This window comes from Schistocerca serialis, chromosome 7 (assembly GCF_023864345.2).
Source record: "Schistocerca serialis cubense isolate TAMUIC-IGC-003099 chromosome 7, iqSchSeri2.2, whole genome shotgun sequence".
NCBI lineage: Eukaryota > Metazoa > Arthropoda > Insecta > Orthoptera > Acrididae > Schistocerca > Schistocerca serialis.
In genome coordinates, this window is record NC_064644.1 from 568,374,233 (window position 1) to 568,399,010 (window position 24,778).

Genomic DNA, 24,778 nt, shown 5'->3' on the forward strand with positions numbered 1-24,778 from the left:
GTAATCTCTAGTGAAATAATTCTGAGTTTAGTTGTAGAATGGACACTGATGACATACTGAAATGCATGATATGTTGGTATATGTAAGACCACTGTGCTGTAGCGCATAGAAGTACTGTGCGTCCCATGTACCGCAGACAGGTCTGATATATCGATTCAAGGTATCCAAACATCTTACTGAAGAAGCAGCCATGCGCGAAGGGGCAAGTATTTTGTTGTGCACTGAATACTCATTACTTTTTCTCTGCAAATGACTAATCAGAGATTTGCAGAGATTAAGAAAACCATGTAGTGAAACATGGTCGCCGGCCGTTGTAGCTGAGCGGTTCTAGGCGCTTCAGTCTGGAACCGCGCGACCGCTACGGTCGCAGGTTCGAATCCTGCGTCCGGCATGGATGTGTGTGATGTCAATAGTTTAGTTAGGTTGAAGTAGTTCTAAGTTCTAGGGGACTGATGACCTCAGATGTTAAGTTTTATAGTGATCAGAGCCATTTTAACCATTTTTTTGAAACATGGTCAGTAGGAAAACCGGAACAGAAGAGTATCGAAGCATTTAAGATGAGGTGCTGCAGACGAATGTTGAAAATTAGGTGGACCGATAGGTAAGGAATGAGGAGGTTCTGCGCAGAATCGGAGAGGAGAGGAAGATATGGAAAAAACTGACAAGAAGAAGGGACAGGATAATAGGACATATGTTAAGACATCAGGGAATGACTTCGATGGTACTAGAGACAGCTGTAGAGGGCAAAAACTGTAGAGGAAGACAGAGATTGGAAATATCCAGCAAATAATTGAGGACGAAGGTTGCAAGCGCTACTCTGAGATGAAGAGGTTAGCACAGGATAGGAATTCGTGGCGGACCGCATCAAACCAGTCAGAAGACTGATGACCAAAAGAAAGAAAATAAGAAACCATCTTTGGACTAACTCAGTCAGTCGTCGTGTAGGACTCTTTCCACCTGTTTTACCGTGAAGATCTCGAGGTTCATGGCCCTCGAAAAGGCAGTATCGGCGCCGTCGAGTTCTTTGTAAAGAGCAATTGTACTTCCTGTGCCTCTGAGTGACCAAGCGGGAAGCTGTATTATTCGGCATAACGTTGACGTGGGATGCCACTATGATGTACTACACACCATAACGATGGTAGGCAACGTAACTCCGGTTCGTTTCATTTTATAAGAGAAGTAAATAGGGTTTCTTAAAAAAAATATGTAAAGTGGTACAGATAATGTTGCTACATACAAGAAGCTAGTTACAGACAGGTTAGAGAAATTCATGCACTTTCAAATCCGTCTCTGACAATGGAGTTACTGGTTATTGGAATTCCAAAGCTTTCACAGAGTGATGGAGGTTGGGGATTTTCATTGCCTACCATCGATAAACTGATAATTTCGACAGAGTTGATAGTGATTTAAATGAAAATTAACACTTTGCTGGTGAGGATGGTCTTATGACAGAACTAGATCGGAAAGCACCTAGTCGACGACCGTCGACTATGGCACGTCAGTGTGTACCTCCTAGTTACACTCGTGATATTTCGTAGCCGTTCGTACATTTTGGTTAGCTTAAACATTGTCAAAAAAAAAATGGTTCAAATGGCTCTGAGAACTATGGGACTTAACATCTGAGGTCATCAGTCCCCTAGAACTTAGAACTACTTAAACCTAACTAACCTAAGGACATCACACACATCCATGCCCGAGGCAGGATTCCAACCTGCGACCGTAGCAGTCACGCGGTTCCGGACTGAGGCGCCTAGAACCTTCAGATAATGAATCCAATGAACTGATTGCAAAGAAGGTTACTGTTGCATCTTCCTGGGGAATTTATGTCAGTGACGTCAATGAATATCTCTCAGTACTGACGTTCGCCGTACCAAAAAGTCAAATTTGTGCCAACATTGAGCACCTGTACTGTGAGTTAAAAACTTGGAGAGACGATCTATCCACCGACGCGTCCCTCTATATGTCTTATAGTTCTGAGGCAGTTTTCTGAAACCCCGGAGGTATTTGTGAATAACTCTGTATTATGAACCACAGTGCTAGTAACATCGGTAAAAGTACATGATCATTGCAAAATGATGAAGAAAGAGTGTTCAGGAATTATTTTACATTGTTGTACTCTCAGTAAACTGTGCTGCAGTATTGCTTTCAGAGAAGTTCTTTTCATTTGCTGTAAAATCCAGACTTGACGAATGAACGTTTCGTTTCGTAGACGTAACATACAGGGTGACAATTATTGATCTATATGAAACAAAATCATCATAACTTCTGAACGGTTTGCGTTAGGACGCCCAAACCGCACGGTTGGCGGCGGAGCATTATGGGAATTAGTATGGGAATTATTATCTGCATGTATGGTTTGGTTTAGCGACGAAGCCCACTTTCATCTGGATGGGCTCGTCAGTAAGCAAAATTGGCGCATCTGGGAGACTGAGAATCCGCATTTTGCGCTCGAGAAGTCGCTTCACCCTCAGCGGGTGACTGTGTCGTGTGCAGTGTCCATTCACGGTCACAGTGACAACCGAACGGCACGTGAAGGTTTTGGAACATGCTATCATCCCCATTATCCAAAGCAACCCTGATTACGACAAGATGTGTTTCACGCAAGACGGAGCGCGACCCCATCGAAGCAGGAGAGTGTTTGGTGTCCTGGAGGAGCACTTTGGCGACCGCATTATTCTAGCTATGGGGTATCGAGAAGCCACTGGCACGGGCCTCGATTGGTTGCCATATTCTCCGGATCTGAACACATGCAGCCGCCCGGTGTGGCCGTGCGGTTCTAGGCGCTTCAGTCTGGAACCGCGTGTCCGCTACGGTCGAATGTTAGAATCCTGCCTCGGGCATGGATGTGTGTGATGTCCTTAGGTTAGTTAGGTTTAAGTAGTTCTAAGTTCTAGGGGACTGATGACCACAGATGTTAAGTCCCATAGTGCTCAGAACCATTTGAACCATTTTTTTGAACACATGCAGCTCCTTATTGTGGGGCTGTATTAAAGGCAAGGGGTACAGCAATTACCCCAAAACCATTGCTGAGCTGGAAACAGCCATTCAGGAGGTCATCGACAGCATCGATGATCCGACACTTCAGCGTATCATGGCAGAATTTCACTATTCGTATGCGCCACACCGTTGCCAATACAGGCATATCGCAAATGTCATAGCCAAATATCCATAGTGACGTTTTCATGTTGAATAAACTGTGTGCGCGCCATAGTTTATAACTAATTTATGTTTTTTTTTTTGTTGTTGTTGTTGTGGTCTTCAGTGGAGAGACTGGTTTGATGCAGCTCTCCATGCTACTCTGTCCTGTGCAAGCTTCTTCATCTCCCAGTACCTACAGCAGCCTACATCCTTCTGAATCTGCTTAGTGTATTCATCTCTTGGTCTCCCTCTACGATTTTTGCCCTCCACGCTGCCTTCTAATACTAAATTGGTGATCCCTTGATGCCTCAGAACATGTCCTACCAACCGGTCCCTTCTTCTAGTCAAGTTGTACCACAAATTTCTCTTCTCCGCAATTCTGTTCAATACTTCCTCATTAAGTATGTGGTCTACCCCTCTAATCTTCAGCATTCCTCTGTAGCATCGAATTTCGAAAGCTTCTATTCTCTTCTTGTCCAAACTATTTATCGTCCATGTTTCGCTTCCATACATGGCTACACTCCACACAAATACTTTCAGAAACGACTTCCTGACATTTAAATCTATACTCGATGTTAACAAATTTCTCTTCTTCAGAAACGCATTTCTTGGCATTGCCAGTCTACATTTTATATCCTCTCTACTTCGACCATCATCAGTTATTTTGCTCCCCAAATAGCAAAACTTATTTACTACTTTAAGAGTCTCATTTCCTTATCTAATTCCCTCAGTATCACCCGGTTTAATTCGACTACATTCTATTATCGTCGGTTTGCTTTTGTTGATCTTAATGTTATATCCTCCTTTCCACGTTTTTTAATACAGTTCAACAACTGTCACCCTGCGTCTGTAATTGTAGAATGAGAAACGTCGTATTTGTGAGTGACACTCCAGTCCATTTCCTTTGCAGCTACAAGGAGAGGATGGCGCAGTATTCTCGGCTGTTCCGCGAGCACCGCGAGCAGTCTGTGGAGACGGCGGTGTGGTGGCTGGAGTACATGATCCGCCACAAGGGAGCGCCGCACCTGCGCAGCGCCGCCCCGGACCTCCGCTGGTGGCAGCTGCTGCTGCTCGACGTCGTCGCCTTCGTGCTGGCCGCCGCCGCCGCCACCGTCACCGCCCTCTGGTTCGTGGCCAGGAGGCTGCTGGCCGCCTTCACAGCGCGGAAGGACAAGCTCAAGACCCACTGAGCCACTCCTACCATCGACAACGTGCCGCGGCTTCATCTCCCGAGTTTCGACAAAAATACGAGGTTATTCGTAATTGTCTCAAGAGGACTGCTTGAAAACTAGGAAACCTGCAGGAAACAGACACATATCAGTGGCTATCGCGTCTCTACAAATTTTAAACCCACATTGAGTATTAATATGGGCACCGTTTGTGACGGGGCAAAATATCAACACTCGCGTGCAGTTAATTGACACAAACACCCTGTGGTAACGCGGCTTCAGCAGGCTTTGGAAATCTGTTGGCTATTCCATGCAACAATATCGAGCAGACGATTTGCCTACTCGTTCTTGCTCTGACACGCTTGCCCCTAGTGCGACGCTCTGATAACTGGTATTTGATATTTTTGCGGTTCCATAATTCACTTACAGGATCACTTTCTTGTCCACATACCTGTCTGTCTCACTGTGCAACTGTTAACAGTTCTTTTTCTCAAGAAAAGGTAAAGTTGAAATATAAGTGAAGTGCCAAGATCTGTGGTCCCTTGACAATGCAAGAAATTTAAGCTTGTAAGTCAGTGCAGTCAGAAGATATAGCCATCTATGTCATACATATTGATACTCCCAAATCTACTCATCAATACTTCCTGCTGACATAGAATCATTAAATTTCACAAAAAGCAAGGTTTCCTAGTACAAGTAAAGCAAATATCCGAAAATTAGTTTGCAATAGCATAACCGTTATTTTTGTTCTTCCCGTCTCTTAAGAGGCCTTTTTCCTCAGGAACGGGTAAACATACCAAGTTGAAATTTATGCCAAATACTAGAGTCTACGGTCGCTTGGCGGTGTAAATAATCAGAGCTTCTACGTCAACGCAGTCAAAAGACGGCCACATACGCTATATATTATCATACACGCAAACTCTCTATTCAAAGCTATGGATGAACTGTTTACATAGACCTGGTAGTCTACGGGTGAAATGCGAGCCTGGAACTCGACAGGGCAAAATCTCGGTCCGGCCATGGACTTTTCAGTCTTCTTTTCGACCTAGCTTTCACCTCCCAAAAACGATATGATGAGTCGCCGCAAGCAACACGTGGCTTGGATTCCACGTTAAACTGTAGGCCCCCTATCATCGATCGGATAACTTGGCTGGGCGTTACAGACACGTAACTTGCAGAGATGGCGTTCGATAGAAAGACTTGCACCAAGCCATTGAGTCACATGATATTGTTATTTTTATCTATAAACGTAACTAAGTTTGTAGTTATTATTATCCATAAACACAATTAAGTTTCTACGGAACCATCAGGGCACGGGTCTTGTTCTCTGTGTCTTGTAGTTCTTGGGAAGTCGTCTTCTGAACAACCAGAGGTACATTTAATAACTCAGTAGTGCATCAACAACCGAAACATATTCTTGTATGTCGACTGCATTTCCTCGAAAAAGTTATTACCATTGTGACCTCTAGTCGTCAATAACTTGGAAGAAAATAACGTTACTTGGAAGTACTTTTGTTTAGTTAATTTACAGTGTGCTGTACAAGCTACTATCATGATATCTCGCACACTCTGATATGAACACAGTTCAATAAAATCACACATTGTTGCCAGTGGGCCATATAATAATGTGCGGGCCAAGACATCTGTTAACTGCAGATATTTGCCGGCTCGGCTTTCTGATATTGCGAGGAATATTACATAATACAAAGTTAATGTTCACATCTAACTAATGGACAACACTGTACTAATAAACAAGACCCTTAATGTGGACGTTGTTAAAATTCACATGATTTGCTAAATAATTTCGATTTCTTCGACGGATGCCTTAAGAATGTGAGTTTTATGGGTTTGGGTACATTGCTGTCTCTGAATTCTTCAACTAGCCCGTCCCCCCAATGTCCGCTTATCTCTCTCCCCTCTCTGACTCCCTAACCTCTTCCCCTCTATCTTTTTCTTTTTTCTCCCCCCCACTCACCAACTCATACATATATACATATAAAGACAAAAGACATTGAGAGAAATGGCACAGTAGCTCTGTGAATGACCGGTTTAACAACAGATATATAGTCACTCATATTTAGGACTTCTATGTATTCCCTAAATCTCGTAAGGCGATTCATAGAACATTTCCCTAGTAACGTCTAATTATTCCCCTCTTACTTGAACATAATTCCTACTTTGTGCTATGTCTTTAGTATCTCCACTGTCTATAGGATGTTACAGTAGGAACAGCTGTGCAGCTGTCTCCTTACTGATGCGGTGAAGGTATGTAAGTAAAGTCACACGACAAACAGACAAGCTGATTTAAGATACATTTTTGTTTTAACACATCTATATCTTTTGGTAGATATAGTAGGTAGTGTTACTGTAGTTCATTTCGCGTGATTTCGAGAACAACTGATGATCCATGTTACCTTCATTTACCAATACTATAATACTATAAAGTGTATAAAGTAGAACAACAACATTCTTTTAAGGACTTATTGTTGCGTATATCACTATGATTTTTGTAACTTATTTTTCAGTTCCGTATACTTGTTAGTTAATTCAGTCAAATTTAGTTTACAAGAAACGGGATATCTGTAGCACTATCACTAATCCTAACTGTTATATAATGGTAACTTTTACGCAAAGACTGTGATATTTATCGACTGTGATGCCATTATGTATATTTTATTACTGAAATGACATGTAGCTTTAATAAACCTATTAATATATTTACTTGTGTTATACATTGGTGTTTGCGTTTTGTCTTCATAGTGATCTCCTTTTGTAACGTCTCCACCAAACTTGTTTCTATATTACATTTAGCACTACTTCACCTCCCACTCTATAAAAGTCTACGTATTAATGGTGGGCTCCATGTGGCTCCCAAGTTGTGCAGCGACTGTAAACCATAAAACTATCAAATAAGCAGCAACCAGTCGCAAAATCATGTTTTATTTATTTACTTTTGCAAATCGATTTCAACTGATTAACAGCCATCATCGGTGCTTTCAACGAATATGTGCCCTGAGTAGTAGCACTGTCTTACGCAGAGATCAAACGTAAAGTCAACATGATTTTGCGACAGGTTGCTTCTTATTTGATAATTTTAAGTCTACGTATTACCAACTCTGTGTACCCACAGACTGTTATCCAAGCAAAACTCGTATGCTCACCTTTGACTACACTGAACCTAATCTGAACTGTAACTGATCTGAATGCAAATTCTCTTTGTATTAAATGCACAACTGAAGTATCTGGCCCTAATCAAAATTTCCACTTACTCACGTCTTGACAACATTGTTGCAGATTTCTCGAAAGCACAACAGCAAACAGGAAGCAGGCAGTGGCTAAGCTAGATTTCTATTTTTAAATAAAATTTCCAAACTATACTCCAACTGTTTCATACCACAGGGTACAATGAGGTAATGTGTAATGATAAACAGTGGGATGGGGAGAGTACCTAATCCTATGAAATGATATTCCGTGACAACGATTTTAGAATGAAGTATATATTCAAAAAGAGTGGAACTTCGAGTGATCTTGATACATAACATAGGTCTGAACAGTACTGTGCTTAACAAAGTGAACAATTTGCGGCGGCGCGGTTCTTTCCGTCCCTTTACGACGGACCTGCACCTACCTGTGAACATTGTCTCAGCAGGTCATCAGTAGGAAAGCCGAGTGAAACCTACTGTACTTGAACGTGAACCAGGCTGCAATTAAAGTCACTAATCTACGTTTCGGGAGAATGTTTTCACACAAATGAAAGTTTGGAAATTTTGTCCTCAGTTAATATATTCTGAAACTTAGGTGAACAGGTATCATTGCCAAGCCCGTGCTAGTCCTAACACAGTCACTCACAATCCTTTTCACTCACGTTAGCAAGTTTTGGTGTTGCATTTCCCGAAAACGTAATAGCTACAAATAAAACTGATTGTTTTAGATCGATAATGCTCGCCAAATATTAAGTCTGTCGGTACCAAATGCAGTCACAGTTTTTAGCCACCGACCTGCTCAATACGCCACGCGGAATATATGTCTTATCTCGTCACAAAATGCACTTAAAAATTCCGAAATTTCTACACACACATCGGAATAATTATGCCGTCACTTTCCAACACTTTTGATGTATGAAACACTGCTAGATCCGGCAACTTATCATTTCCATCGGAACTACTACTACACACGTCCGATCTGTTTCATGGCTAGGCTTCGACTCTTCTAGAATACTCTAAGTCTTCTCTATCAGCAGAGAAAGGCGCGCGAAGAATATTGCTTTACCATTGGTCAGTTTACTCAATAGCCAATAACAAAACAACATTCTCCCGCGTCAGTCCGCGCTTTTCATCAATAACCAATCGCAAAATAGTAAACCTAACGACTACACTTTTTACCGACGTAATTATCTAATATGCTGAAGTTTTGCTTATGCGTAAAGTTATTTACTATTGTTATTTATACCCGAATTAACTTTCTCTTTACCATAAACTTACTTTACAAATCTATTCTACAAAAATCCCCTTTGTCCATATCCATACTTCTTCGAAATGTTCCCACACTAAATCCTACTACATAACTCGTTAAAACAATTATCTTCATATTAACCTTAAATCCCACTCCCACATCATTCATACTGCTAAAACACATTTATAACATTTTACGTACACAAAAAGACATAATAACACTTTATGAAAATACTGGAACAGTTTATAAAAAACATTCTATTACTTTAGTGCACTCTAGTGGGCACAGTCGAAACTAAAATCACAGTCCCCCTATCCAATATTGTCCTCTATCGGCTGATACATAAACTACGTGCGCGTCCAGTCTCGCGCCACCATCTGTCACTATCCTGCTCTGAGACACATTTCCCACTTAACCGCCTCCAAGGCAGAATCGTTATACGGCGCTACGCCTCAAATTATTCAAAGAGGGTACAGTACCAAGAGAGAATTCCCATAAAAATCAAACAGCTTAATCAGATGATATGTCAATGCATGACTCAGGGAAGTGGGGCGGTCTTTCTCTCAGCTCTGAGCAGATGAACGAAGTTAACTAGCTGACAATAGTCTCTCTGACAAACTAGCTGCGCTGTGCTGCAGTCTTACCTCAAACTTCTTCTTCTCAAAAACTGATAACATTACTAAAATTTATTTTCTCTTCGCTTGCTAATATATACATACTAGTCATGCTTCCTGTCCTTTACAATCAACCTTTCTTCGTCTAACAGATGCAATCATAGCTCCACACAACAGTACCAAATACGTCCATCATCTACCACATTTCAACTAAGAATGTATCAAACTGCGCAGAGCAAAGACAGTGCCACGGCAAGACCAAACATTGTTTAACAGTAACGTAACTTGCTCTCTCTCTCTCTGATATGCACACCGGTAACATACAAAAACCAAAATGACAAGACCACTCAGCGCGGGGTAGCCGCGTGGTCTTGGGCGCCTTGCGTGGTTCGCGAGGCTCCCCCATCGAAGGTTCGAGTCCTCCCTCGGGCACGGATGTGTGTGTTGTCCTTAGCCTAAGTTAATTAGTTGGTTTGAGTTAGATTAATTAGTGTGTAAGCCTAGTGACCGATGACCTCAGCAGTTTGGTCCCATAGGAACTTACCACCACCACATGACCACCTTACACCTTCACCCAAGTTATTTATTGACTTGTGGAATTATTTAGTGGTAACAAGTATCGATACCATCTCACAGGCGTCAAAGTTAGCAATGGATTTCTAAGTTTCCATCAGATGCCGATAGCGGTCGTGCAGGATCCGACAGACCCAACTGAGCAGGCCGTATGAGCCACGCCTGCAGAGGCTCTGCCGCCGCAATACAAGATGGCCGGCTACAGCCACACTACCCAACAGCACTTGGAGCCTCTTCGCTATGTGAAGCTATGCAGATGCCTCCTAGTTGCGGCTCCGACACCATCGTTCGTACTTTAGATCAGAAAGCCACGTCCTTGCTGCTACTGTAGTACGAGGGTTGTTTTTTAAGTAAGGGCCGTTCGCGCGTATAGTCCCGTAGTTCGCGTGGACGCCGCAACAAGCCACCGCGCCACTTGCCGGCATCCTTCCCGTTCACACTGATGCAAGTTGCAGCTCTGTAGTTGACGTGTACGCATCGCTGTGCTATTTTATAATGTTTACGATTATCGAATCGCCCGCCGCGTGTGAGATACGGTCAGTGATACGTTTTTTGACCGCGAGAAGCCTATCAGCTGCAGAAATTCATCGTCAGTTAACAGAAGTTTATGGCTTGAATGCAATGAGTGAAGGTAAAGTGCGTCAATGGGTTAGAGAGTTTAAAAATGGCCGTCAGAACGTCCATGACGAAGAACGCTCAGGCCGGCCCTCTGTGATCACTGCTGACTTGGTGGCTGCAGTCGAAACGAAGATTCGTGAGGACAGAAGATTCACAATTTCCACTCTTTCTTTGGAATTTCCACAAGTTTCAAGATCGGTTTTGTACAAAATTGTGTCTGAAAACCTGAACTTTAAGAAACTGGATTCTCGGTGGGTACCCAGACTCCTCACAGAGGACCACAAAGAGATTAGCCACTTCATTGGACTTTTTGATTCGTTACGAGGAAGAAAGGGATGACATTTTAAGTCAAATTGTCACTGGAGATGAAACATGGGTATCCCATATCACTCCTCAAAGCAAGCGACAATCGATGGAATGGCGACACACAACCTCACCTGTCAAGGTCAAAGCCAAACAGACGCTGTCAAAGGGCAAGATTATGGCAACTGTGTTCTGGGACCGGCGCGGTGTTTTGCTAGTGGACTTTATGCCACGAGGAACGACACTCAACTCAGATGCCTACTGTGCAACTGTAAAGAAGCTCCGCAGAGCAATTCAAAAGAAAAGGCGCGGCATTCTGACAAAAGGAGTTTTGCTCCTGCACGATAACGCTAGGCCTCACACCTCTCAAAAAACTCGGGATTTGATTGATTCTTTTGGCTGGGACGTTTTGGACCATGCACTATACAGCCCCTACCTTGCTCCTAGTGATTTTCACCTTTTCTGGTACCTGAAACACCATCTTGGCGGGCAGCGCTTCAATGACGACGATGAAGTGTAAGCGGCCGTGAACTCTTGGCTGTCGGAGCAGGCGGCCGAATTCTTTGAAGAGGGAATTAAAAACTTAGTTGTACAGTATGACAAGTGCTTAAATAAACAAGGCAACTATGTAGAAAAAATTGGTAAAAGTGTGTAGAATCAGAAAATAAAAGGTTTTTTTTACAAAAGTATTAGTATCTTTTTTTAAAAATAAAAAGGGTCCTTACTTAAAAAACAACCCTCGTAGTAATGACTCTTTGAGAAATACTGGTGGAGTAAAGCATCTGTTCACTGTGTTAATTTGTTCGCCAATCAATTCTGCTCCTGTCCAGCTTTCCTATGACAACAGTTGCTGCACCTCTCTGAAGCCCATCTCTCCTTATCGTTGTGTACGAAGTCGTACACAATAATCTGGCGACGAGTCATCAACGACAATCAAGTCTAGTTGCTTTCTTCCTCTTTTGTCGTCGTCTTTTTGCTTGGTTTTTGGTATTTTTGTTTGTCTTTCGTGCTCTTTGTGTTCTAGAATCCACGGTTGCAGCCTTTTGCACTTTTTTCTTTTTCTGTACTTATTTGTGTTTTTATTTTGTACATTGCTTAACATGGCTACTAAACTGCAATCGATCCACTTCTTCTGCTTAAGTATGAGAAGCCATCCGGAGGATTTCCGGCAAACACAGTCGTTTACCAACAGCAACTGTGCTGAAACAGAGATGTCTCCAAGTAACACCTGGAGACATCACTCAGTTGCCGGCCAAGCATTCTGCAAAGACTACTGCCAACGCAGGCCAGGACCTGGCATTTCGTCGCTACCGTGTGACTGTAGAGAGGGCAAGTTGGACGTCAAACCCAACAGTTCTGGGTCCTGCAACTCCTCTTTCTCCATGTGGGAGCTGGAATCGACACTACGTGAGACTCGAGACACTGCACCAAGTCACTACCAAATCTTCTACCTTTCCCAGGAGCATCAAAGGAAATCCTCCTCAAAAGTTTGTCTTATATGGCACACAGGAAATTTCCCCAACTTGTGGAGAGAGGCAGTTTCTCTCCTCAAACCAGGAAGGATCGGACATGTTCCAGTGGTTACAGGAGTATCGCCTTAACAAAGCGGTGAATCCGCTGCGGCCCGGAGCGAATGGTTAACTGTCGTCTGGTCTGGCTGTTAGAGACCAGGCTACTCTTTAGTCGCTCTCGGTGGGGTTTCTGGAGATTATGATCCACTGTCGACAACTTGACCCTGCTAGAGGCGGTTATTCAGCAGCTTTTCCTACATAAACATCTATGTACTGGCATAATCTTTATATCTGTGAGGCATATGACAGTACTTGCAGAGTCCGCAGCTCATGGTCTAGTGGCTAGCGTTGCTGCCTCTGGATCACGGGGTTCCGGGTTCGATCTCCAGCCAGGATGGGGATTTTCTCTGCCCGGGGACTGGGTGTTTGTGTTGTCCTCATCATTTCATCCTCGCCATCAACATTCATGACAGTGACTCGATTAGACTGTGTAGAAAAATTGGACTGTGTAAAACTTGGGACTTTGTACAGGCGCTGATGACTGCGCAGTTGAGCATCCCACAAACCAAACATCATCAGTACTTGCAGACACAATATTCCCAAAAAGCTGCATCAAAGGGGCTTTCGTGGCCACCTCCTCATCCTCCTATGCTCTTTCCTCCCTCAACTGTTTTTTACGTCCCAAGCTGGTGACACGATTTCCGTGCATTACCCTCTGCCATAGCCATAAACAGTATCACGTCTATGGTAAGGAGTCCTCTACAGTGCTCCTTACTTGTGGATGGTTTTGCTCTTTTCTGTTCCTCCTGCAGTGTTGCAACTGTGAGCTGTCAGTTTCAGCTTACATTGCGGAAGAACAGGAGTGAGCTGCGAAGACGGGTTTTTAGTTTTCTGCAGATAAGTATGTGTGTGTTCATTTTAATCGTTCTCATCGTATTTTCAATTACCTGACTTGCATATGAGAGACATCATTCTGCATCTCAGTGCAGTTTATGGGCTTCATTTTTTACTCCAAACTGTCGTGGTTGCCACACCTGAGAGGCCTGAAATCCAGGACCCTGAAGGCACTGAACATCATAAACTACCTTAGCCAGAGGTCTTGGGCGCCTTTGCTCCAGTTTTGTAAGCTACCGTGCGTTCACGGTTATGATATGTGTCCACGATGCATGGATCGGCGAAACCTATTTGTTTGAAGATCACTGATGCTGTCCACCATGAGGGGATTAGGCTGGCCACGAGAGCTTATAGGACCAGCCTCGTACCCAGCCACGGAATGGCCACTTACAGCTCGACGACGGCTCCTCATGGAGCGTCAGGCACCTAAGTTCCTCACAGCTCTAAATTCACCCACATACCATACTGTTGCTCATCTCTATTTGGAACGCTTCCCCCCCCCCCCCCCAATTGCCCACGAGCAACAGGGCCACTGGCGATCTGCGCGCAACACGTCCTGGAGTCATTTGGTGTGAAGCAGGTACAACCTCAAATTCAGGGTTTTTACCAACTACCACCTTGGTTACTGCAGATAGCCAGATTCATTTTAGATTTAGTGCAGTACAGGAGAGACTGCATCCCTGCTTTTGTTTTTAATGCTATATTTTACGATATTTTATATAAGCACCACAAGTATGTTGCTGTCTTTAAGGATGGGTCTAAACAGGGGGACTCCGTTGGTTTCTCTGTTGTTTTCCCGGATGGCGTCCTCAGTGTCCACCGCCGCAAGACTTTACTGTCTTCGACGCACAGTTATATGCGATCTTGCGGACTCTGAGCAGATGAGACATTCTTCCAGTGCTGTTCCGATTCTCTGAATGCCTACACTCCCTACAACGTCTTCCAGCAGATAAAGTAGTCCAAATATCTAGGATGCCCTCCTCCAACTACATAGACTGCGAAAAGAGGTGTCTTTCTGATGGGTGCTATTGCACATGGATATTGTCGGAAAGGAAAGGGGAGATCTAGCAGCGAAGGGGGTGCGTTGTGATCCTCAATTATCTCAGTGTGCCATCCCCCTGAATGCTATAGCCTCGCTGTTGAGATACAGAGTCTTGGGTCGGTGGAGTGTGCGGGGCTGGAAGTGACAGACAGCAAGCTCCGTCTAGTAAAGCCCACAGCAAGGCCATGGCGCACCTGTTTCCAGCCACGTTGACGGGATGAGGTCCTTCTTACTCGTCTTCGCCTAGGCCACAGCCCTCTGACGCTTAGCTTCTTGCTCGGGGAAGAGGACTTTCCAATGTGTGGTGCTCGTGGCGTATGGATTACTATGCGCCACATTTTATTTTCCGACCAGCGGACCGCAGCGGATTTGCCGACTGATCTGCTCTTTATTTTAAGAAACGTTCAAGCGAACGTGGTTAGAGTTTAAAATTTTTGTGAATTGTCAAATATTTTTTCCAAGATTTTAGGCAGGTGGTATTAATGTGTTAACAGGGTGACTGGCTCACTCATGTTTTGTAAGTGGTCAGCCAGTGACCTTTTCCTGTGCCCTTCTTTTAGCTCCTCTGTCGTTTGTGTTTTTATCTCACAAGTGTCATGCTATGGAGACGCCGCTTAGTGGCGACTCCGACACCATCGTCCATCCTTTAGTTCCGAGAGACTCAGCCTAGTTACTACTTTAATAACATTACTTTTTCCTTGTTGCATTATTTCTGTTTCTAATGAATTTTCGTATGGTGGAGAAATGCAAGTTCGCTATTATAATAGCTGGAATTATTCGTTGTTGCGTTATTTCTGTTTGTATTAAGTTTTCGTATACTCGCAGAAATGCGAGTTCGCTAATCACTTCTGCTCTCTTCCGGTTTTCATACGACGACAGTTGCCACGCCACTCTGTAGCGCACCTCTCCTTACCACTGTGCACAAAGTCGTACACAACAGTTTGCATCATACAGCATCAAACGGTTCTCTCGTAGTCCATGCGATTTTGCCATCGCATGAGACAAATGTGCAGCAACAGTAAAAGAAGAATTCAAAATGGGGGGTAATGAAGTTTCATTCGAAGAACCGAAATTTTCACAAACCTACATTTTTAATCAACATTATAGAGAGTACAAGACGCATATGAGGAACGTTTGATATAATGTGGTAAAATATCTGTTGAATCTGTATGTTTTAAGCTCTCTCATACATGAGATAAAAATGTGTCGCGTGACTAGGGCCTCCCGTCGGTTGGACCGTTCGCCGGGTGCACGTCTTTCGATAAGACGCCACTTCGGCGACTTGCCCGTCGATGGGGATGAAATGATAAGGATTAGGACAACACAACACCCAGTAACCGAGCGGAGAAAATCTCCCACCCTCCAGGAAATCGAACCCGGGCCCTTAGGATTGACATTTTGTCGCGTTGACCACTTTTTTTTTTTTTAGTGCCATGTTGCTTATAAGTTTACTTGTCCAACAGATGGGTCATTCGTTTAATATATAACGCCGTACACTTTCGGTTAATGCCAGGCATGTTGAGTCCGCCGGCCTGTCTGGAAGATGTCAGGGTGGTGTATTTCACTTTAAACGGATGTCCTTGCCAGATAAATCTGTTAGAGGTTTTCATCACGTGTTTGGCCTGGATCTTGGGAATTGGAAATATTTGGGCCGTATAGTACGCTTTACTGAATATATAACTGCTGAGGAGTCGTATGCGTTGGAGAACGTCAACGGACCGCCAATCGTTTTCATCGACGGCACCTTGCATTTTATTGGTGACCTGCTTCCAATATTTTGCATTCATTTTTAGCGGGCATTTGTCGTTAGTCATCCCCAGAGTGTTGTGGTCTTCGACACGCTTCGCCCAAGGTACAACTGCGTCGAATCCCCGAATGTTGACAAAGGTACATTTATCGGCGTTGATTTTAGCACCGAAAGCACGACAGTACTCGTCTACCGCGGTCTTGAGGGTTGATACGTCTCCGCCGTTGCGCAATAACACTCCGACGTCGTCGGCGTAAGCACGGACCACGAAGAACGTCCCGGCGATCGAAAGGCCTGCAAGTTTGTCATGAATGGAGCGTAAGACTGGCTCGCACGATAAAACAAATAACATCATGGAGAGAGGGTTCCCCTGCGGCACTCCTCTTTGGACCTCGATGGGCTGAGTAAGCTGTCCATTTACGCTGACTCTGGTTGTAATGCCCGTGACGAAATGTTGCACGACATTAATTACCCGTTGATCAAAACCACACCGCTGCAATAGCTGTAGGAGGTACTCGCGACGGACGCAACAATTGCCTTGCAAAAGTCGATAAACAGCAATGCGAGATTCACGTTAGTGACTGACGCTACGGCTATTGCATCTCTTTATTCCGAAAGGGGAGTCATAATAATGCGACCAGGGAAGCATGATTGATGGTTGTGAATCACTTGCTTCATTAATGGAGACAACCTACTGTTGAGTGCTCTGGCAAGGGTTTTGTAATCAAAATTGAGTAAAATCGGTCGGAAGTTATCTAAGGTTTTTCGGTGTTTGCTTTTTGGTATCAATACAATTCGACCTTCCTTCATTTCGGCCAGCACGTCACTCCCTCGCATCACTTCATTGAGAACATCTGTAAATGCGTGTCCGATTATGGGCCAGAAACGCACATAAAATTCCCATGGCAATCCATCAGGGCCAGGGGATTTATTCGATGGTGAGCCAGAAATCAGTTCAAGGACTTCGTCTGGAGTAAAAACGTGTACGACCGCCGAGTTATCAGCAGGCGTGACTACGGGGGGCAGAGAACGCACGATCTCGCCGCCGTCATCACCATGTGTATCACACTGCGAGTACAGATCCGTGAAGTACTGGGAAACTGCAGTAAGAATACCACTCTGTCGGGTCAAACGCAGTCTATCATCTGTGTCCAGCTCCCCGATAAAAGTTCGCTTGCGATTGGCACGATGTTTTATGAGGTGATACAGCGATGTAAGTTCGCCCTCTTGAAGCGATTTTGCTTTAAATCTGATCTTCAGTCCATCAAGCTGCGTTCGCTTTATGCCTATAAGCTTCGCCTTTATTTGTTTTATGGTTGCCAGCTGCGTGTTGGTTGGTGACATAGTCGCATACGACTCTCGCACAACTGTCTGGTAAAAATCAGTCGTGCGTTTGACATCTTGCACCCCTTGCCAACTGTAGTTTTTTAAAGGATAATCGCATTTTCCGTTTGGCCACAACATTCCACCAGGCTATCTTGCTCGGATATCTGCAGCACTGCTTGAGACAGTCCGCCCATGTCGTGGAGATGACATCTCATAGCGCGGCATCGGCGAGAATAGAAACATTTAGGCTCCGCAGAATCCTATGCCATTTAGTGTGCTGTTTGGCCAGATTTATCTTGACACAGAGGGCGCAGTGGTCGGAGAAACTAGCCGGAATGACATTGGAGTCCAGAACATGTTGGCAAATGTTCTCAGAGATGTACAAACGGTCTAGACGGCTACATGCGGTGGAGGTCAGGTACGTGTACTTTACTACGGTAGGAAATTTTAGTTCCCACGCATCCTTCAGCTGCAGGTGACGCACCAAATCATGTAGTTCCCTACAGTAATTAAAGTATGGCGATTGATCTTTCCTGTGGGTCACACAGTTAAAATCATCACTAATTATGAACTGGGTTGGGTTGCGGCTTAACAAGTAGATGATATCTTGTTTAAAGAAGTTTGCTCTTTCTGATTTTAGAGTCGTTCCAGATGGAGCATAGATATTGATGAGGGTGACGTCAAAAATTTGGCAAGCTATGCCTCTACCGGAGTGCAACATTTCGACATTTCGTACTGGGATTCCGTCTCGGCACTTCCTGTAACAGAACTATATCAGCGTCGGACTCATAGATAAACTGCCGTAGCATTGCTAATTTTAAATCTGTCCTTACTCTATTAATGTTCAGGGACAAAAGCTTGACTCATGATCGTCAGAGACGTGTGGGTGTTGGGAAGCGTTGGAAGCCCAGTCCAGCTCACCGTCGGACTTCGAACCTACATCCGCAGGTTTTGTACCAGTTTTTGCGCTGACTTTACTTTTTGACTTACTTCTAGCCACGGAGTCATTTGGTTTAACTTTATTTTGCTGTCGTACAGTCGCCCGAAGCGTCATAGAAGACGGAGGAGTTGACGAGTCTTGGCTGCAACGAGTATGTGAAAGTCCTTGCTTCGGAACGGGTGACGGCAAGTCCGAAGACGCGTCTTCAGTAGGCCCATTGTGTTTGTTTGGAGCCGCACTGGCTGTTTGTATACAGCTTTCCGGTTCCTCGCGTTGTTTGGAAGCAGTTTCGAGGTGGCGGGTGTTTATGTTATGCTCCACACCGCTTTCATCATCCGCTGTATTTACGATTAGCAGTTGACTGACTGCCGCCTCGTGTGTGTTGACCACCTGTGGCGAGTCGAGAAGCGGCATGGGAACGGATTGCTGTAAACACTCGACTGCACTCGTATTGACAGTTTCTGCGTCGGGAGTTTGAATGTGAATTTGGCGGATCGTAACTGAGCCGTCCGACATGTGCGTGTCCTGCGTGGAGGCCTGCGACTCTGCGTCATCGGTTTGATTTCTTACGACCTGGTCACCGGAGCCACTACCGTCACTACTACGGCGTCGTTTGTTAGCGACAGATAATGCAACACCGGCGGCTAAGGGGTGAATGGCCACGGTTTTCTGAGGTGTGGATAGGCTCCGTTACCGAGATCGTTGTCCTCTTACACAGACGCACTTGGTTGGGGGTCAGTCACAGAAAGTGTCTGATTCTGAATTAGGACATCAATCAATGTTAATCGCTGTCGTTGTTGCAGATTGTTCGAAGTACGAAAACAAGCCGTGGTCAATCATCTCGTAAATGGCCACTCGTGTTACAGATAAAATAAGTGCCTACTTGTCCATCGTAAATGAAATGAGCCTTATAACCACAAACCATTATATAGGTTGGGATATTGACTTTAATGGCCATGTCAACTGAGCGAACCCCACCATAACATTGGAGTTTGTGACGGCTCGACCATTCTTCGTTTCTAATCTGTCGGATGTCACCGTATTTGGCAAGGACATCTCTAAGAAAACAATTCTCAACCTCAGGTGGCAAATTGAACACTTGCACTTGTTTATATTCGATGTCAGTAAATGAAACTGTACTCACCGACTGATCACGATGTTGGAACTCTGCTTTCCCACCAGTATTCACCAAAATTTTCTCCAGTTGTATCTGATCTAAAAACTTCACACAGAAACAGTATTCCGCCATGTCATAATATGCTGTGTGGACCTGGTCGGACGCTTTGCCAATAATATCTGCTATCCAGTCATGGATTTCTAGAGAACTCGGTTGCACATTCCTAGAAGATTTCTCAAATGCAAAACACAAAGTATTCTTACGGGGTACACTGGGAGCCATAACTGCACTGTATGAGCGGCCGAGACCGCTGCGAGTTCATTAATGAGCTTGTGTACGACGGTAGTGAAGAAGCACTGAGAACATCACAGGTCACAATCCAAGAATTTCTGTAAATACGGCTTGCGGCGCTACGATTACGCGGAAGTACCGGCACGTCCTGTCGCTGTCGCGTCCCAAGCGGAACTGCCCACTCAGCTACCGGGAGCGTAGTTATATAACTGCTGATACGATGTTTAATCCGTTTGTTCGAACTTTGTTGATAATTCTAAAAGCAAACAAGGGAGGATCACGTCCAAACAGATTGTCAGTCTGCTCTGTATTGGATGAAATAGCGATGACTGTAAAAATGTGAAATAATGGGTTTTTAATATCATACGAGAGCGGGCGGAAAAGTAATGTCTCTGAATTTCTTATGTGAAAACTATTAAAGCTTATTAATTGAAAAACGTTATTAACATTCTACAGCTCTATTCTCACACATCACAGTCACTCTGGCTTCGAACACATTTCTCCCAATGAGAGACCAGTTTGTTGATACTGTCACTGTAGAATGTTTGACTTCGTTGACGGAGACCCAACCTCACCTCTGCTTGCAGCAGTTCCTCACTGTCACAGTGAACTCCTCGAAGGTGACCATTAAGTTCTGGAAACAGCTGGAAATCGGACGGGGCCAAGTTGGGAGTGTACGGAAGATAATCAGCAACATTGAACCCAAGAAGTCGGATTATTGCAGATCTCGCAGCGCTCGTGTGTGGTTTAGTACTGTCGTGCTGAACGAGAGGGTGCTCCATGTGTGGACGAGCTCTTCGAATGCGAAACTCGATTACAGCACGCTCTTTTTCATACACCAACATAGTTATATTACACACAGCCATGTTACACAGTTAGGAGCCCTCTACTATCAGAGGGTTGCAAATACGTAGACATGAAGAACAAAGATGCGGAATGCTAATGAAGTTTTATTTAAAAAGCCTTAAAAGTTTCCAAATAAAAAATTCGGAAGCATTACTTTTCAGCACGCTCTCGTACATGACCGTTTGGGGTAGATGGCTGAAGCGAGTTTGCGGCATGCACCACATAGGCAAATGAAAGTGCTTGCTTTGTAAGCTTACTCGTATACAGGGTGTCCCAGCTATATTGTCCACCCAAAATATCTATGGAATAATAACAGTTATTGGTAAACGACTTCCACCGGTATCAATGTAGGGGAAACATTCTAAAATGAAAGCATATGTGTTTTTTAACACAAACCTATGTTTTTTTAAATGGACTTCCTATATTTTTTCTTCAGCAATCCATAGCATGACAAAGCACATACACAATGGTGTTGATTGCATCGCAATATTCCCATTACATCCCGAGATATTAAGACGCGAAGTTGACGCTTGAAACATCCGACATGAGCTGCTTGCGCACGTCCTGAGGCTCAGGCGTGAACCCCATGCTGCCCGTAATCGCGATGTGATTGACATGCGTAATAACACGTCCATACTTATCAAGAGGTCCAAAACGAATAATACAGTCTGCTGCCATCCTGCATTAACGTCGTACATTCCAGCAGGTATTTATCCCATAGTTTAGGGGTGATACGGTTCTGTAACATTATCTGTGTAGCGCAACGTTAGTCACAAAGTTAACTTCGCTTATCGTTAATCCGTTACTAAAAAGGTAATGCCGTTCAACGTTAAAACTTTACTTTACTGTAGATCTAGCGCAAGTGACAGTTAATCATTCACTCGTAATAGTAAAATTCATGTTGATGGTTTTAGTGAAACGAGCAAGTGGACTAAAAGTTTTACCGTTGTTTAGGTAAAAATGTTTTGATTTGGAAAGTTCAGGTAGGACATAGAAGATGAATGTAAACGTGTTTAACCAATTAGTTTTATTATCACATAATTATCAATGTTATGTTTATCTAATGCGTTAAATGACAAATTGTTGCAAACAAATGTTTCTTAACATCACTGGGTAAAATGGCCCTTTGTGGAAACTTCCATTGTGATACCAGCACTACATACTAAACATAGCGCTCACATCTCATGCTCAAAGTGATGCCAATTGGCTTGCATACATAGGGTCACTCTGCTGGTGAAGGATGCCCTACTTCGTGCTACAGTTTCCTCTTTGATGGCTGTACAAGCATCAATAATGCGTTGCTTCATGTCCTCTGGTGTTGTTGGTTCATGTTGGTAAACAGCATTCTTCACTGCTCCCCAAAGAAAATAATCCAGCGGTGTAAGGTCCGGAGATCGGGAAGGCCACCTAACTGGGCCACCTCGTCCAATCCACCTACCAGGGAACTTACGGTTCAGAAATCGTTGTGCTCGTAAGGCGTTATGTGCAGGGCATCCGTCATGCTGATACCACATGACCATTCTCCGGTTCAGAGGTACTGTGCCCAAGAGAACAGGAAGATTGTGTCGTATAAATCTGGAGTATTGTCTGCCATTTTGGATGCCATTTATGAAGAAAGGTCCGATAATGGTGTCTCCAATAATCCCACACCAAACATTAACTTCCGACGGACGTTGATGCTCTACCTGACGGAGCCATTTTGGATTGTCTGCGGACCAATAATGCATATTCCTCATATTGACAATTCCTTTGTTGGAGAATGATGCATCGTCGGTATAGAGAACATCTGCAAAAAATTTGGATTAGTCAGAAGTTTTTGCTGAGCCCACCGAAAAAATGTTACCCTATTGCGGAAGTCATTTCCATGAAGATCCTGGTGTAAATGAACATGGTAAGGATGAAATTTATGACGTTTAAGAATACGCTGTGCACTTGATTTCGACACACCAACTTCACGTTCAATTTGACGTGTGCTGATTTGAAGATTCACAGCCATGGTAGCGAGCACAGTAACTTCAGCACGTTCATCTGTGCGTGTTCTAGTACGACGTCGAGGTCTTGGATTTAAGTTTCCCGTTTCACGTAGACGAGATGTGAGACGACCAAACATCCGGCGCGAAGGCGATGGCTTGTCAGGGAATCGTCTTCTGTACAGTCGTTCTGCCTGAACAGCATTTCGTCCACCTACAACAGGGTACAGTACAGGTATGTAGAGTAGGGTAGAAAACAGACATATTAAATTAATAATCATAATGTTCGCTAACAGTACTATCAACAAACAAGCAATCTCATAACGTATTTCCCGTCAACGTACATTCTCCATAGATCAGCAGCATTTCTACCATATCTTCATGTGTGTACATTATACTGTGGTAACTGTGGCAGTAGTGGGAACTACGTTGGACACTTGACTAGGTAGAGCCAGGCGCTGCGCGACAGGCACAATGGGTCATATAACGCATTAGATAAACCTTATTTTGGGTGTGCAGGATAAATAAGACAACCTGACGGGTGTACACCGTTCGGTACTGGTTCATATTGTGTACGTAGATACGTAAAACGTGCAAGAGGGAAACCATTATGTGCTTATGAGAGTTGATGGCAGCAGACCGTATTATTCGTTTCGGACCTCTTGATAGGTATGGAAGTGTCATTACACATGTCAATCACATCGCGATTACGGGCAGCATGGGGTTCACGCCTGAGCCTCAGGACGTGCGCTAGCAGCGCATGTCGGGTGTTTCAAGCGTCAACTTCGCGTCTCAATATCTCGGGGTTTAATGGGAATATTGCGATGCAATCAACGCCAATGTGTATGTGCGTTGTCATGCTACGGATTTCTGAAGAAAAAATATAGGAGGTCCATTTAAAAAAACATAGGTTTGTGTTAAAAAACACATATGCTTTCGTTTTAGGATGTTTCCAAATTTGTACATTCATGGGCCCCAGCCCTACATTGATACCGGTGAAAGTTGTTTTCCAATAGCTGTTATTGTTCCATAGATATTTTGGGTGGACAAGATAGCTGGGACACCCTGTATATCACGTGTGATGCAACGTGAAAACACTTCTTATCAGCTGTAACCAATCAAGCAGAAACTTCCACTTTCTGCTACAAATGACAATTATTTTCGTACGTAGTGGTGACACAGGACGCCTTACGAGAGACAAAAAGTCTCCTCTAACAATCATGGCTCACAGCTTTGTCGTATTCCGGAATCTCAGCAGTCGGTAATTTAAATGTTTCTTCAGCAGATATCGATGCTAACACGTTCTCCCATGCTTACCGTGTTCAGTTACCGTATCTTCTTCGAAGGTCTCATTAAAGACAAGTCCGCAAACAGTCAAAAAATTTGTAGGTCCTTCAAGCTGTAATGCTACAACAATGGTGAAGCATTCAGAAAGGAATTTAAGGGTCTTCACAATTAAAGTTCCAGTTTGAAACGCTGCAAAAATGGTTCAAATGGCTCTGAGCACAATAGGACTTAACATCTGTGGTCATCAGTCTCCTAGAACTCAGAACCACTTAAACCTAACTAACTTAAGGACATCAAACACATCCATGCCCGAGGCAGGATTCCAACCTGCGAACGTAGCAGTCGCTCGGTTCCGGACTGAGCGCCTAGAACCACTCGGCCACAGCGGCCGGCTGAAAACGCTATAGAAAGTGGAAAGTGAAGTACTGCTCAGAATGACGTCAATGAGAACAGCGTGTTACTGGCACGCGGTGAAATTGTCATGGGCAAAAAAAATAAAAAATAAAAAAAATGCGGAAAGTTGACCAACAGATGGCGCTGTAAGCATCAGAATATGCACGCCAACAGCCGGGCGGCACACAACTGTTGGGTCCGAGACGCCCAAAATGAGTGACTCCGTGAAGGATTGCACGCTGCTGATAAAGCCCTTTTGCAGTAGTGGCGACTGTACGCCAGAGGCCACCCCACCAGAAGTTCCGGACATTATAGGTTTTGAAAAAAGGCATTAGTCTGATTTCTGCTAAGGGTGAGCAGAAAATGATTACAAAATTCCAAAAGACAGGTTCTTTTCAAGTGCAATGTGGCAGAGGGAGTAATGCAGTTGATCCGACTTCTGTCGAAGATGTGGACACAGCATTGCAGGAGGGGACGAGTGGTGGTGAGAAAACATACAGTATACGGGGAATTGCCCAAATGTTGGACAGGCCTGCGAGCATAGTGC

At 44.1% G+C, this 24,778-nt stretch overlaps 1 protein-coding gene across 1 annotated transcript in view; it reads left to right on the forward strand.

Annotated features, from left to right (window-relative positions):
* LOC126413254 (UDP-glucosyltransferase 2-like) overlaps window positions 1-24,778 on the forward strand; it is a 124,359-nt gene that overhangs the window by 209 nt on the left and 99,372 nt on the right. The window contains exon 2 of the mRNA XM_050083155.1: window positions 4,049-4,172. Coding sequence (XP_049939112.1) covers window positions 4,049-4,172 — 124 coding nt within the window. The remainder of the gene's footprint in view (window positions 1-4,048; window positions 4,173-24,778) is intronic.